The sequence below is a fragment of the Alosa alosa genome, chromosome 6 (assembly GCF_017589495.1).
Source record: "Alosa alosa isolate M-15738 ecotype Scorff River chromosome 6, AALO_Geno_1.1, whole genome shotgun sequence".
Classification (NCBI taxonomy): Eukaryota; Metazoa; Chordata; class Actinopteri; order Clupeiformes; family Clupeidae; genus Alosa; species Alosa alosa.
The window spans coordinates 20536235-20553814 of record NC_063194.1 but is presented as its reverse complement, the minus strand read 5'-3'; the positions used below and the strand labels follow the sequence as shown (position 1 = coordinate 20553814).

The 17580-nt window shown below is 40.2% G+C and overlaps 1 protein-coding gene across 1 annotated transcript in view; it reads left to right on the top strand.

Annotated features, from left to right (window-relative positions):
• Positions 1 to 4783: 4783 nt before the first annotated feature.
• The window catches only part of pih1d1 (PIH1 domain containing 1), a 36128-nt gene continuing 23331 nt past the window's right edge, over positions 4784 to 17580 (top strand). Inside the window, exons 1-4 of the mRNA XM_048245178.1 lie at positions 4784 to 5235; positions 5427 to 5506; positions 5843 to 5903; positions 6539 to 6727. Coding sequence (XP_048101135.1) covers positions 5432 to 5506; positions 5843 to 5903; positions 6539 to 6727 — 325 coding nt within the window. The 5' untranslated portion in view covers positions 4784 to 5235; positions 5427 to 5431. The remainder of the gene's footprint in view (positions 5236 to 5426; positions 5507 to 5842; positions 5904 to 6538; positions 6728 to 17580) is intronic.

Sequence of the window (17580 nt, the reverse complement as noted above, 5' to 3'; positions counted from 1 at the left end):
CCCTCTTTCCTCCAACGCTGACCCTGACTCCACCCATTCGAAGAACATGGACGCGCAATCATGCACAAGCGAAAACTCAGATGCGCGAGAGCGAGCCAGGCCAGTGTAGGTTGCACTATATGAAAATGACCAAAAAAGAGAATCCCATACCAGACCTTTAACAGTCTTCTGCCCTTAGCTAATCCACTGTTTGCGATTTGGGGCTATAGCATATACCAGGCTCTGTAGTGGTCGTTCAAACGAAAATGACCTGTCTCCATAGCTTATTTGATGTGTTTTAATGCAGAAAAACACCGTTGGGTCAATTTTCGCCGGAATTACACTTTAAACCCCAAAAACCCTGTGGACTTTAGGAGAAGCCCACCCCCACTCTCCCCCTTAACCATCCAGAACGACACACTTGTTGTGTGGATTCCTTTAGGTTCCTGGGAACTACCATTTCACAGGACCTAAAGTGGTCTCCCCACATTGACTCTGTCCACAAAAAGGCCCAGCAGAAGTTATACTTCCTGCGACAGCTAAGGAAGTTTAACCTGCCTAAGGAGCTGCTGACTAGTGATGTAGTACCCGAGTCCGGACCACAGTGGGAGGAGAAGGACTCGTAATTTCAGACCGAGTCCTCGAGACCAACACATTTTTTATGTTTATAAAAAAACACACAACTCACAACAACAACAATAATAAAATGCAATGTTGACGGGCATTATTTGAAAATGACATCCCATGCTGCAATGCAAAGATACTGCCGTCAGAGCCGTTTATTTATCTCTATTGCCGGTGAGCGTCAGTGACTTCACTTCAGTTACTGCCTGGTGTGATCACAGATCCTCTAAACCAGTGGTTTTCAAAGTGGGGGCCGGGGCCTCAGCAAGTTGGAAGGAAAAACAAATAAATACATTTGAAAAATGTAAAATATACCTATTACTATGAGGGTTGTTATACATCGCCATTATAATAATGTGAGGCATATCTGAACATTAGATTTCCCATGATAATGACTGGGAATAATAGTAAAGTGATAGCTCTCATATAGCAGAAAGCCCCAAATACAATTTTTACACACTGTATGCTCCATCGCGAAATGCTTGTGGCTAAAATAATTATTAGGATTAGCTTAATGTATTTTTACATTTGCCGTAGTATTGTTGATGGTTTTAATAACACATCAAGGGGGTCCTTGGCCAGAACCTAATGGTATTTGGGGGGCCTTGTCGTGGAAAAGTTTAGGAACCGTTCCTTCTTTTACTGTCTATGCTTGGCTCTCACAGAGTCCGTTTACGGAGAGCCGGATCACTCCCTATTAACTCTATTGTACCTGCAATCTGTTGCAATTCCGCTAGGGGCGATCACGAGTAAGTGCAAAAACAATGGGGGTCTATTGAGCTAGACGGCTAAATTGGTGTCTCTTTCACCTGGTTGTCATTGAAAAATCGAAGATTTGATTGTGGTTTCTGCAAGCTCACTATGGATTATAGGTCAAAAGTTAAATGAATGACTTAAATGCATTGTGTTGCTCAACTTTCAAAGAAAAGCACAAGTCCAACTCCTCCAAAGTTGACGCCAACGCCGATTCAAACAACCGCTCTTCGTTCGCCATAGCCACCTTCCTTGTTGTTCACCGTCGCAGGACTGTTGTTATCCTGTTAAGCCCGCCTTAAGACTCTAACAAAATAGAGCGCTGTGATTGGATGAAGTCCACGGCGTCAGCCAATAGAAATCCCTATGGTTTGATACTAGACGTACAGGCTGAGCAAATTAATTTGCCACCGGTAGGGTGCGTCTAGATTTCTAGGCTACATGATCATAGCATAGCATAGCATCAATGCTAGCATGTTATGGGCAACAACAACCCAACCTGTGAGAAAACGAAAGGACATGACTCCCGGATTATTTCACTTTTGATTGATAATCCATATCCATTTTGGAAAAAAAAAAAATAAAATCTGAGGGTTTCAGTTGTTAAATAGGTGAAAACAATAAATGTAGCCATGTACTGTAGCTCCATAGGACCCCATGTATTTTGGACTCGCCCGCGATCGCCATCTAGGTGAACTCTGGTGAACTGCAGCCAAGTTCGGTTTGTATGGGATTAATAGAGAGTGGGGAGGCTCTCCGTAGACGGGCTCTGATGTGATACAGCTAAGAACGGAAGTTACGTAACAGACAGTGAAATATCGCAAAATCTCGACGATACCAGAGCCCGTTTACGGACGATATTGTTACTATAACGATGGCAGCTTTCTTCTCGTCGTACAGGAGTTTTGAGAAGTACCTCAGTGATTACGAGGAAGAAACCATGACTAAGTTTACAGTCTTAACTAAAGACCGCAGTTTTGGTCAGAACGTATGCGCGAGTTTGTGTGTGTGTGTGTGTGTGTGCGTCTCCCTCTCCCTCCTGTGTCATATAAAGGCCAATGTTATTATGTAAGCAACTTAAAAACTTAAAATTCAGATTGACAGAATCTCCTGTTTTCCCGGGGAGTGCGCGAGTGTGTTTGTGTTTTTTTAGAAGTGGGGTTTGTTGGTTTGTAGTGGACACCTTCTGCTAACCAGTGCCTAAGGCTGCAGATTAACTGTAACTCTTTTCTGTGAGGATGGGCACTGGTTTTCAGCGGCCCTCACAACCCCACACCACCACCCCACCCCTTCGTGTGAGGATGGACACTGGTTTTCAGCGGCCCTCACAACCCCCCCACACCACCACCCCACCCCTTTCAAGTGTGCATATTGTATATAGTTCTCTGCAAACCTATGGTGGCATCATTCCTTCAGTGTGCATATTGTATATAGTTATCTGCAAACCTATGGTGGCATCATGCCTTCAGTGTGCATATTGTAGTTCTCTGCAAACCTATGGTGGCATCATGCCTTCAGTGTGTCTTAAACAACCACACATAAAATGTATTATATTATATTGATATTTTATTGTATTTCTCTAAATGCATACTTGAATGTAGATAGATTTATGAGTAAAGTTACCAACACAGGAAATGTTCTATTTTGTCAGAATTCACCAGAATGCTTTGTTTGTATGTGAAAATCACAAACCCCACCCCCCTAAAATTAAATGAAATCATATTGGACATATTGTGACTCTCTAACTCTTATCTTATGTAGCTGTAGAAGCAAGTCTCTCTGATGTTTATGTTTCTGTTTCTGCACTACAATGGTACTGTTACCACACTGCACATAATACTGATCTCACTGTACTGTTCTCACACTATACTGACTTTGCACTCATTCACTCCTCAGCACTCATGACCCCCCCCACACACACACACACCTACACTCAGCACTTTTACATCCCTCTCCCTATGCTACAGACCTTTTATTTATTTTCTTATTTCATCACACGTCAAAACACACACACATCTGACTTTCTCCAACTTTTGCACATCTCCATAGAAGTTTTTATTTATTATTTTTGATTTCTCCTCCATCTATCTACCCATGTCCTTGATTGCCTAGCCTTTCTGCCCCCACCCCCCCACCCATCCCAACAACACAAAAAAAAAACCACACACACTTACATCATCACTGTCATCACCTCACATACATACAGCACACTGTTTTTGCTACAGTAAGCCTCCTCTACATACTTGCTGCACACTGCCCCCCTCCCTACATACACAGCACATTGTCTTCAGGATCTTCTCCAACACACATCCTCTACATACCTACAGCACACTGCCCCCACCTACCCACACACACACTACACACACACACACACACAGTCAGTGCTCCACTCCCCTCCAGCCCACACACACATCTTCACTGTCATCACTCACATACATCATACATACAGTACTCTGTTTGCAATAGTAAGTCCCTTCACCATACTTGCAGTACACTCCCCCTCTCCCCTACATACACAGCACATTATTTCATCAGGAAGCTTCTCCAACACACATCCCCAACATACTTACAGCACACTGACCCCCAATACACAGCACATTGTCTCATGAGGAAGCTTCTCCAACACACATATTGCACACTGCCCTCTCCCCACATACACATGCCCCCATAAATGCACAAATAGGCTGACACCAGATATAATTTCACTGCATTTCTTACTTCCAGTTACTATATGCATGTGACAATAAACTTCCTTGTATCCTTGTATAACTGTACTGTCCATATGGTTCATACCATATTTATTCAGTTTTTATTATAATATATTCTGTTCACTGCATATATGTATATGATTCATAATGGTACTGCCAATACATTGCACATATATGTAAGCCTACATGTTGTGTTCTCTACAGATGGAGTCGAGTCTCCGTGCAGAGGTAGATATTGCATGCCAGGTTTCAAAAGTTACGATCTTAGTCCAATCGTTAGCAGCTCCATCACAGCAAGTTATGGTCCATCCCCAAAGGGAAATGACAGTGTTCGTTGGGAAATTAAAGCAACTCTTTCACAACGATCCATAAAAATAGTTTTAAAAATAGTTTTCATTTATGACATGGATATCCATGGCTGAGACATCTTTAATTATAAGTTCTCGTAACGCTAGGTAAAGTTAAACTTACGTGTCCATATATATTATACTTCTTTGGGACACCCGTGATCATAACTAAACTATTTATTTTGTAATAGTATTTCTAACATGAATTTATAACATAAAAGTGATGTTAATGTTCGCAAAATAGCTATTTTTCTTGTTTCCTTTGGAATATCCATGATCGCCTCCTACTTCCTGCCCTGAGCGGCGAGATTTCACTATCTGTTACGTAACTTCCGTTCTTAGCTGTATCCCATCTAGCTACAACCGTTCTCCCCGACATTCTCTGGCTCTCACAAAAGTAACCTACTAAAGGCTGTGACATTATCGAAAACCTCCCCGTTTGTTAGAAGCCACCTATTAGTACTTACAATCTAATATAACTATATAATATAAATATAACAAGTTGTAAGTAGCCTATGAAGTTCCGATGTCAATGTGTTATAGTCTATTTTAATTACGTTTCCATACGGGGACTTTTGTATTGACAAATACACGGATCTTATCCGGATGTTTACGCTGCTAAATGTAAAGGCTGTATGTATCAGAGCCTTTCTTTTACTGTCTATGATCAGAGCCCGTTTACATTCTCTGGCTGTATCATGATCACGAAAACCTCCTGGTAGAAGCCAACTAGTACATGTATCAAGTTTGATATAATCGATATAACAAGTGTGAAACTGCAGTGCTAATTTAACCTAGGCACGTGTTTTCTTCGGCAACGTGAGGTAAGGATGAGGTTTTAATAGCATCACTAACGATAACGGTACACTTAACAATAACCAACATTACAGACAGCATCAGCAAAAAAAGTAATGTTAATAACATGTGTAACAGTATCTTAAGCAGTTTGTGTGGTGAATGTGTATGAAGTCATCTAGTTAGCCAACAAGCTAACATTTCTCTTTCCGTCTTACAGTAGTCATGGAAACAGACTCGTCTCTCCTTGGTTCTGAGTTCACTCAGGAAGAAGAGCTGTATCAGCAGCTGTTATTGCAGGTAATGTCCCTCCACTGTCCTGAGTTATTGTTCAAAGAGAGAGCGGCTAGGGTTAAACAGACATACCAGTAAGACCCATTTCATATGTGCCAGTAGATCACCATAGACTGTAAAAAATAGATCACCCTTTTCACATGTGCCAGTAAGTCAGCATCAATTTACACATGAATGACAGCTTAATTTTAACCTTCTATTCTCCTGTTCTCAATTAATTAAATGTGCAATATGTTACAATAAATGTTTCACATCACCAACATCAAACAGGGGCTAGCTGAGTGGACAATTCATGCCATATAATAGCAATATGATGTTTAATCATACTTTTGTACTTTACAGACAATGGGGAAAATGCAAAACAGTGGAGCCTCAGATTCTAAGACCATCCGCCCTCAGCCTGGTTAGTTAGTCTTTTGTCTAGCATTAGCCTTCTTCATTGATTCTAATGTTTGAACTTCAAATATTGCTGTGTATTTTGCTGCACATAGAGTAGGCATACATAGCCCTTTAACACCATAAGGGCCTTGTGCTCAGAATGGGTATAGAACATGACATATGACCATGGGTATAGAACATGAACAGAACATCTGTGTTTACATGGACATGAGTATTCTTATCTATGAAGTATCCTGTTTAGTGTTTGCACATGTAAGCCTGAATAAGCCCTTATCCTGATTTTGAGGAATCGGTGATGCCAGCCAGAATAGCCTACTCTAAAAGAAACTGAGATGCTGAAGTTGGGTTCTCACTTCTCACAGCTGCTAACTCGAACATTATAATTGAACACAGTAATCGGGATACTAGTATTTGTCATGTGTGCAGGGATATATAGCCAGAATTGTCTGTGTTCAAACTGAGATATCAAAACTGGGATTTGCGGCATAACTGGATCAGTAGTGTGTATGAAGACTTTTGCAGATCTAGGCGTTATTGCAACATGTAATTGGCAACAAATCCCAAAACACTTTTGGGCAATTTCTGGCATGTTTGTGATTGACGACAAGCTTACTGTACTTCTGTCTGCCCCTCCCTCAGGACTCTGTGCCAAAACATTTACTCTACCAGAGCAACAGAAAGTCTTTCTGAACATATGCCAGTCTTCGCAAGTGCCGCTTCCTCCTCCACTTTCCCATGAGGATCTTATAGAACTGCTGGAGTCAGATGATCCGTCGGGGTACAGAGTTCCTATGAGCCTGGGCGAGCCTCACACAGAGTTGGATAACAGTGAGTTTTGTTTCTGGAGTGGTTGGTTGCATTCACAGTTATGCTGAAAGTGTGTTCAAAATAATTTCACCACTCCGTATACTACCTATAACCATGACAATAAGCTATGTATTCTGGTAATCAAAGACCAGAATCTTGGTGAACCTGTCAACCTGGTTTTGTCGGTTAAAGTTTTTTTTCTTTGCGTTACCTAGGGGTTACTCCATAAGAATAAGGTGGGTGTCCGATGATATTCCTTGGGCAATTCCCTATATTCAGCTCTAAAGTTGACCTAAGTAGCTATTTGTCCATAAAAATACTAATTTCATTACCCTTTTGGAAGGACAGCATGAAATGTAAAGCCATTTTTTCATTTTTCTTGCAGTAGTATGCATGTCCCCTCTGGACATGTCTGAAGTTCGAAAAAATAAAAAGGAAAGTCAACTGAGGGAGCCAAAATGGTCAACATTGTTGACAATGTGTCACAATGTTCTCAAATGAACAGTAATGCAGCTGTAAATTTAAAATGTCAGTCTGTAGCAGTGGCGGTTACCCTACTCGCCCTGTGATTGGCCAGCTGAGGCTAGAAGCAGAGAATGTCTAATAAGGGGAGAACCTTTACTCTCGGAACTCTTCCGGTGTGGTACTGCATGGGAAATTTCATGGCGAGTCCAGAATGAATGGAGGTCTATGGAGCAGTACCCCTTCAAAATCCACTTTTCTCGGGATATTTTTTTTTTCAAGTAATTTGAATATTGTATTCGAAAGGGGAGGCAAAGACAATACACTTGGTTGAGTATTATATTTTTTAAAGTCACTTAATTGTTCTAAAATGCCTTTCAAACGTGTCAATGACGTCATTCATTAGCATGATCATAGCATAGCATAGCATCAATGCTAGCGTGTTATGGGCAACAACGACCCAACCTGTAAGAAATTTAAAGGACATGACTCCCGGATTATTTCACTTTTGATTGATAATCCATATCCATTTTGTGAAAAATAAAATCAAATCTGAGGGTTTCAGTTGTTAAATAGGTGAAAACAATAAATTTAGCCATGTAGCTCCATAGAACCCCATGTATTTTGGACTCGCCCGCGATCGCCATCTAGGTGAACTCTGGTGAACTGCAGCCAAATTCGGTTTGTATGGGATTAATAATAGAGTGGGGAGGCTCTCCGTAGACGGGCTCTGCTAGAAGGCTACTACCTCGTCTGTTTCTATGGAGATGGGTAGTAATCAAATAATCATTCTGGTCGTGGACGTTGAACAATTTTAACGCAACTGATAGTTGAAGTTGTCAACCAAAGACTGTAAAATAGGTTGTTTGTATTAGGGGGGTTTGGGGGGTTTCCCCCAACTTCTTATTTTAAATTCCCTACTGATAGGTGTTCTATATATATGTAGTACTGCTATCTAAACTTCGTGAGCCAGAATCTAACTGACAACTAGCATAGCAACCTGTAGCTAACAAGGATTGCATTGATAAGGTTAGGGTTGAAGTTGTCAACCAAAGACTGTAAAATAGCTTGTTTACAGTCTATGTTGTCAACATGATGAATAAGTGTTACGGTATTTAAGGGGGTTTGGGGGGTTTCCCCCCAACTTATTTTTATAAATTCCCTACTGATGGGTAGCGCTAGCTATTAGCTAGTGGATCCTTCGTGAGCCAGAAGAACCAAACTGACAACTAGCATAGTAACCTGTAGTGCTAGCTAGATAGCAGGAATAACATTAATAACTAGGTTATCAGGGTAATATAAAATTGAACTGACATCATAGTTTTCTGTGAATATTTCGAGAACCGTGAGGGCCTAGGAGGTCCACCTTTTTTTTGTATGTTGGTCTTAAGGGGGCATGTCAACCCATCCCATTACCACTTATTTCATGTATAGCCACCTAGTTAAAAAAAATTAAAAAGCAAAAAATGAGGTGTTTTCATCTCAATATCTCTGGCTGACAAGGTCAAAACTGCATTTAAATTAAAAGTGTAGGATCATTATGACACCCTCTGAATGCATGCCAAGTTTTGTGTACTTTCGCTCATGGGGGCCTTACAATAAAATAATTTATGTGTACATTTAGTGACATACACCAACAAGGGATTCCCGGGACACTGAAAGACCGGGTACACAATAAAACTTGGTGGGCATGTACCCCCACATGGATAGCATGGAACCGCCATTTTCGTTTTCATCTGCAGCCCCCGCTGGACTGGACCCCCGAAGGAGGGTAGGGCAGGACACAGTTCTCTGTGAATCTTTATGGTATGTTGGTCTCAAGGGCCCACATCAACCTGGCTCATAATCACTCATTTGTGATTTGCCCCCGTAAAAAAATGAAAATCAGTAGGATTAAAAAAAGAAAAATAAATATTCATCATCATCATCATGGCTGCATTTTCAGTATTGGCTAGAAGTAGTCGCTTGTCCACTAGATGGCGATCGTTGCAGTGAGGCGTAATTTTGTTGGAAGTTAAAAGTGGGTTGAAAACAATGGACGCTTCATACAAGGACTGTAATTTAATGCAGCTTAACATCTAATAAGGATAGGACGATGTTCACATGAAGTGTAATTCCCATTTCTTCTTGAAGCGAAATAAATCTGAGGATGTTTATCGGACATGCTTGGTTTTTACTGCAGGTACGTTAATCTTGTAATATCAATAAGGACCTAGGTAATGTTACCGTTAGCGTTGGTTGAGTGATGGAGGCATTTGATTTATTGCATTTGTAGAAAACTATAAATGCGGTTATACCAAGCAAATGTATAGCAGCACTGTTTGTATCTTTCGACTGTCATTTATTGCACGTGCTACAAAATCATTCTGTGCAATGGAAGATTTACCAACGCTATAATCGGGTCTGATACAGTTTTGCCTATACACGCGCGGAGACTGAGACGCCTGTTTATTTTGTTTTAAGCGCGCAGGTGTGAGAGCCGAATCGATGTGCTTTGATTACAGCTTGGTAGTTGTAGTCTGTGAAATTAAAAGCACGGTGTGTGAAGTATCCAAACAATGACACCTTCATTTCATTATGGCTGCTTTAGCAAAACACCTTAAGCTACTGTGTAGTGGGTCCCATTTAGAAGTGGCTACTTCATTCGCTTTCCTTGACTCATGGAGCTGCGTGAATGTTATTACAACTTTTCGCCACGATATGACAGTTTAAGTCCGCTGATACTGTAAGGCGAAGCCATTGGTTTCAAAGGAGATTTTATTTGTGTCGCCAGCATAGCCTATTGACAATTTATGTTGTCAATAGGCCTACCTTATAATCCTACCTGTAGCTTAGGGAAGCTAACAGCTTTCTATTAGGATCTAGTTTGTTAGTTACCTTTTTTGTCATAACTCCCTGATGCATTTTGCATTTAGAATAGCCAGAGCGTGTAGGCTAAATCTCAATCGGAAAATTAAACAATATCGGGTGCCTATGGACTAGGCTGGGTGAACCCAGCCTGATCTACCGCTATTTATTTTTTGATTTCTTAAAAGATTGAGCTTGGTCTGATGAAAGCCAGACTAGCCATGGACCTCAGTTAAACAATGCAAGGGAACATGAATCAGCCTATATTTGCACTAACAATAACGGACAAAAGTTCTCAACTTTGGCCCGTTAAAATGTGTATGAACAGTCTACGACAGATTTCATCAAGGCCCATTTGGACATGTCAGTTATTTGCACCACTGGTTAGATGTAAAACAGCATTTCGCTTCAGACTAGGCTACTGTTACTTAATTTGTGCATTAACAATAACGCTTCAGACTACTGTTACTTAATTTTTTACAATTAACAGGAGTTTAGGACTGTATATTTGCTGCAGGCTTAAAACATTTCATAGTCAGACATTTAGGTGGGATATTTTATAATTTCCTATGGCTGATACTAGTTATAGAAGATCAGTTTTGTCTTTTGATTTTTTTTAACTTTCCCCTCCGATTTAGCCAGAGAGACAGCAACTGACAATCATGCATAACCCCAGCCAATCACAGACAGAGTAGGGCGTGACTCTCATGCATATCCCAGCCAATCACAGACAGAGTAGGGCGGTATTAGCCAATCACAGACAGTCTTCCGCTACAAAAAAAACAATTCGCGTCCGGGCCATCCCACTGTCCCATTCACTTCCAGAGACGCCGGGAGAGGGAGTTAAGTCATTTAGAGACGAATGACCGCGTCGCAGGAAGTGCATCATAACAAAGGGACGCCAGACCCTCTTGTAACAGCTGTACTCAATGATACTGCAGACTCGTAAAAGTAGTTAGAAAATAAGGCAGAAAAACGACAAGTTTCCTCATGTTGCTTCCTTATGTTGGAATGTGCAAAAATGTACAAACAATCAAGAGGATGTCTTCTTGTATGTGATGTCTGCAACAGTGATACTGCAAACGTATTGATAGCCTATTGTTGATTTAGGCTATATGCTGTAGTGTAAAGCATGTCTCACAGTAGCCTATAGCCTACAAAAACACTTAATTGATGTGATAGAATGATAACTTGTATGCCTACAATGGTTTATTAAACATCATAGTCATTTATTTAGTCAGTCATCATGTTCATGGTAATGAATAGGAAGGACACCTAAACGATAGCCATAAACCAAAATTTCGCGCAATATCTGCCGTGATTCCCTATGCGTGAGTCACAAGCTCCTTCCAGCTGACTCTGGCAGATCTCGAGTACAGTCAGTCGCGATCGATTATTTAATAAATAAATGTGAATTACGAATAATAATAAAAAGCTTCTACCTAATGTGACTATTTTTTCCATGAACTGTAAAAGAAAACACATTTTTTCCAGCTGTATTCTCCATAAAGAGTAAAGTAAATTATGTACTTATTTCCGGAATTGACGTCACTTCCTGGACTCGTCTGAGGCTGGTCTAATGGGTCTGAGGTCTCTCAATGACTTAACCCCTACTGGACGCCGGGCTTCTCTGGAAATGGCGATTTTGTGGTGCTTGTCCAATAAACGTTTAGCTTTTCTGCACTGAGATCAGCCCACTCTGTAGTGCCATTGAAAGTCCAGTGAAGCGGAGCGTCTATGAGTTTTTTGCATGGTTTTTTGATGGATCGTGTCGTCACAGCAATGTATTACGGGTGCGAAATCACGATAAAGGACGGGAGCGTACCTATGTTCCCCGGGTCCTATGTTCCCCGCTTTGTATGGGACCGGGGAACATATGATGCTTTTTTAAAACACTAACCATAACCCTAACCCTAACCCCGAGCGGAGAACATAGGACCCGGGGAACATAGGGATGACCCCAACTCATGCTAGCTTTCTAGCTAACATTATACACTTCAGAAACGGATTGGCATTGTAAACAAAACTTTTTTCTGGCTTAGTTTTCCGAAACGCTTTGTAGAGTTCAGGGTGATGGCTCTTAAGATGTGTAATTAAATTGGTAACGTTAAAAGAGTGTCGTTTTACCCCTCCTCACTTTACTGGTACTTTACAAGCACTGAAAATAGCCATTTTGTAATTAGTTTCCGGTTACTTGAAATACTGCCACACAGCAGACATGTTGAAGTATGTTGTTGGCATAGTAACGTAAACATTTGCTTTGTGTGTGCATAATTAATAGGTCACCTTATCGGTCAGGCACAATTTCTGTGATGCATGCATAAATTTAGTAAACATCACCAGAAACTGTGGAAAAAATATGCCATTTACAGAGCATGATGATTATTGCAGCACTTGAACTGGTCACATTATAGATAGGATTATTCATGTTTTTCTGTTAATTTTCACCTTTTTTATTTACATTATTGGTAGAAATTGATATGAAACAAAACTAATTAATTGAACACAGAAAATGATTGCTTACAACTACAGGGTTCGTACACCTATTCCAAGATCAAATTCAAGCACTTTTCAAACACTTTCAAGGTAAATTTTCAAGCTTTTCCAGCACTTTAAGCTACAGCGGTGGTAAATGACATATTAAACTCAAAATGATTTTTACATTTTTATCATTTAGAGATGGTTTTAACAGACAAAATTGTGTTTCTTAATAGCAGGAAAAGAAATTAAAGGAAAACTTAAAAATGTGTCACCTGTCTGGAAGTGCTTGCTATTTAACTGGCTGAGTCAATATACCAAGAAAAAAAAATCATTTAAATAAATAAATAAAATAAGAAAATAATCACTCAACAAATAACCAGAGGCCGACAGAGTACACAGCTTCATTACTTGAGTAAAAGTACAGATTCCCCTTTGCTAAATTTTACTCAAGTACAAGTAAAAGTACTACATGAAGTTATGAAAAATGTTAATGTTAATACCTTGGAGAATGTAAAAGGAATTGAAAGTAAAATCAAGTCATTTTCATCTTTTTATCATGTTGCCAGGGATGGGCAGTATTTCTAATACATGTATTTAAAATACGTATTTCAAATACAAAATACTATTTTGTAATTGAAACACATGAAGTGAAATCATTAACTTTGAAAAATTGAAAATTAAAATAGTCTGGCGAGGTGGGGCCACAGGTTGCCACATTCCCGGGATTGACCTGCTGCGTCTTCATCCATTGTTTCGTCCATGGTTTCATCTCTTATCTAAATCTGACCATGGAGTTGACTTTGGCGGAAAGCTGAAGGTGATTGCTGATAGGCTGTCCCAATCGGTGGTGCCTGCACAATCCAATCACGTTTGAAAGGGGAAACAACAAATTGAGGGTTTCCGAGATTTTTCTTTTTCTTTTTTTTTTTTTTTTGAAGAAGTAACGGGTACTCACGGTTATGGATAGAAATGTAGCGGAGTAAAGAGTACAATATTTGCCTCTCAAATGTACTTGAGTAAAGTCATGAGTACTCCCCAAAAATGATACTCGAGTAAAGTACAGATTAGGGCTGGGACAACGCGTCGACGTAATCGATGACGTCGACGCAAAAAATACGTCAACGCAAAATATGAGCGTCGATTCATCAAGCATAACGTGCTGCTAAATATTTTTAATTGGACTGCTTCAGTGTTTTCCATACGTTGACTAATCTGTGGCTGGGCACCACGAAATCAAAACCAGCCACCACACATTGATGTTCTATGTTGTAGGCCTACTATTTAAATTAAAGATAAGATAAAATAATTTCATTGAGCTGCACTCACACAGCCTTTCCTCGCCCCGCCCGCTCTCTCTTGTAACGAGCCCGCTGCTCCTCCAAAGGATATTCACGATTGTTGAAGGATTGTTGTTGCCACATAGAAGCACTGCATTGAACACAGTGGGCTAAATTGCTATTAAATCTGCTTAGCATCGTGACCATGCTGCGCAAATTTGTTCAAAACTGCTGCATTAAAGTTAAAGTAAAGCAGTAGCTTTAAGCAGTATCTCAAAGCTAACGTTAGAATACTGTTTGGATGTCAAGTTTAGTATGCTTACTTGCAGCTGCTTGTATTCGTTACTCATGCAGGGCTCATTTTATTGACTGAATGTTTGCAAAATCCCGATGTAAATGGAAAAGTGTTTTCCAGGACTCAAAAGTGCTTGTCCAAAGGAGAAGAACGAACCGTTATTTGAACTAACTACGTTATGAATTGCATCCACACATCAGCAGCCTTTTAACTGTGTTAATGTTAATTGCAAGGATTCCCACACAAACATCTTAAAATGACAGGCACTCAATTAGACATACACTACTGAACTTTATTGAATGCTACCTCTGACTAAGAATGCATTACTTTGCACTTGTATAGTCTTTTATTTTGGAATCTTAAGAGCAATAAACATATATTGCAATGTTAAAGAATGAATGTTTTTTCATTCAGATATGTAAATAAACATGTATAAGTTGCTATTAGTAAATTAATGGGGAGATAATCGATAATCGAATCGAATCGAAATCGAATCGGACTGAAAAAATGAATCGTTAGATTAATCGATGCATCGAAAAAATAATCGCTAGATTAATCGTTTAAAAGTAAGTAAGCGTACTCCGTTACTGTACGGCTCTGCAAATAACTATTCTTTGCTGAATATGTGAACTCAAACTAATGTTAAGGCTCGCTCTTTCATGACAGTCAAGACTGATTATGTCTCTTTCTTGCCTACAATGGCATGCAGACAGGCCTACATCTGTTATCATGAGCTACCAACCACTAGGCTAGCAATGTAGAGATGTGACGTTGGGTGACGTGAAGATGACTGAGTTGTCATAATTGGATACATTTTAACTTCTTGCCAAATGGCACAATATGCACATATGCATGGTGTTTTAATGTCCTTTCCACTTGTAGGGCCTTTAAGCATTAAACCACAAAACTGAGCTGAAGTTTGAGACATGACCAAGGCTGCAGCCAGGATTCAAATACCGAGATCAGGGGTGTTGATAGAAATGTTGCCCCCCGCGAAATACTATGGGGGTCCGGGGGCATGCCCCCAAGGAAGAAAAATGTGAAAAATAACCCCTTAAATGATTATTCACACCTAAGATTCGCAATGACACGAAACCGTTACAGAAAGGAGTGTGAATTAGATGTTGCACGTCGTTTCAAGCCATCGCAAAGCATTTACCATGTCTGGTCACAGTTGCTAGGTTTTAGAATGTTGCATCAAGTTGCTGCTCATCTCGTCGCAAATCTTGGGTGTGATTTGGGCTTAAGTATGGCGCAGACTGCGCACGTTATGATTAGATAGCATTGAAAGACTGCGGTGGGGAAAAGTTCCAAATTGTATAACTTTTTTTTCAATATGAACTATGCCTATATGTCCGACTTCGTCATCGTTCAATTCATCCCTTGTGTTTAAAATTTGCGGATAGGCCGATGGTAAGCTTGTTTTTATGCTTGCAACAAAACCAGAACGGTTCGCAAACGTTATTCTTAATTATTGTAAATGCCATGGCGATAAAGAGAAAGAAGTCAGAAAAGGAATTTACCTTAGACTAGGCTATTAGGGGTTTGCACGGCGTGTCATCAGATCTGGACGTCGCCATATTGGAGATACTCGCCTCATTAGAAAGCATTAGGCACTGAAGTAAATCCCTAAGATCGTCAAGGAAAATGGTTAATTATTGCCGTGTTTTAGGTTGTACCAATAGGTCAGACTGAGAAAAACATCTGGTGTAGGTATCGACTTCCAAAAGTTATTAAAAAACCAGGGAGAAAGGAGAATAATGACAGAAGTTATCAGAGGAAGGGGGGCGCTTGTGGTTGAACTTAGTACTTCGTCTCCCTCACCCAACTCATATGGATCTGCGCTGCCAATAAACCGTAATTTCTCGAAATATCGCGCCTTTTCTTGTGGTCCAAGTCCTGCCCTATATGCCTTTGCATCTTACACGCATTTTGATGAGCTTTTCTGTTGTTTAGACACGGCTACAATCACGAAAGATATCCAAAGTGCATAATACTCCATTGTGCTTCATTCACTGAGTATCGCCAATATGGCCGCGCGTGCTAGGTTGCCATGGTTACCGGCCAGAACGTGACGTCCGTGCAAACCCCTAATATCAGAGCCCGTCTACGGACATTCTCTGGCTGCACAGGTATACTGAAATAGGTTAATGATGTAAAGTCAAGTGCGCTTCTATGGGACTGGTGTGTGCGCGCACAGTTTTTATTGATGAGTCGGAGTGGCAAGTGATGCGCATAGTTGCAGTGGAATGTGGCTGCCCAGGGCATTATAAAACTTCTCACTCTTAGACCTACTCATACACGGCGCTGAAATGCCGTATTTAGCTGTCTAAATTCGAATCATATGCTGGGGGAGAAATTGTCGGACATCCATGATTATTTTGTTATTCAGCACCCCATGGTCAAAAATATGTTCCCATGCGCCTGGAAGTAGGCTAGGCTATGATTTGAATGTAGACAAATTTGGCAAATACAAAACGGGAGAAACGATATGGTTCGTGCTCTCTCATGCTGTTTCATTCGTGCTGAAAAGGAGGGAGAATGAAACATTAAGCACGTTCCACTTTTGCATAAATAATTCCTGAACGGGTTTGGTCAGGGCTGATAATGCAACTGTATTTGACAAAGGACCGATATAGGCTATACAAAATATGAGCTTTCAGTGTGATACAATCTCTTTGTAAATTACGTTTAATTAAAACGTGTTTCATCTGTTCTGGCTATCCCCGCTATCTGGATCTTACTGGATCTCCCTCAATGAACAACATCTGAACACTAAATAAATGATGATCCGTAATTGTCATCAGATAACCTAGTCATATACGTAGACATTCAGTGTGTTTGAAATAATTAATTCTATAATATTTTCCATCTTTGCAGAGAAAAAGTTTTGTGTAAAGGGAATTAAAGGCCTGTCTCATATAGACGCCTGTCTCTAATACTAGCCGGTGCAGTTTGGCGATTTGGGAAAATAAAAGCCCCGGCTATTATTTGGAGTTTTACGGTAGCTCATTGTGACTGCACTCATATTTTAATAGCGGCGTAAATACTGCATAGGATTCGGTTTGGTTGATAAAAACAAGTTTAGGCAGAATCCGAATCCCATCAAAAGCTGAAGACTCTAAGGGGGTCATTCCGTGTCAAATCAGACAAAATCCAGGATAATGGTTGCTGCACCATCTCAGATTTTGCTCAAAGTTTGTCTATATAGATCCCAAAACTAAGACCTGTGAAATAATTTTGTTAAATTCCAATGTTTTCATAATTTCTCATTTATTTTTTACATTCTCAGAAATGCCTTATTTTGGAGGTCATGTTTGGGCATTAATATCTTAAAATTATTCCTAGCCTGCCCAGACTTTGTAGGGTGGAAGACAGACATGTTCTCGGGATGACTGGACCGTTAAAAGTTTGTACTGCCCTTTAGTTTTTATATACTGTAAGGCCCTATATGGAAAAAAGTGCAAAACTGGTGATATTGAGGGTTTTGTAAGCTCATTTTTTTTCTATAA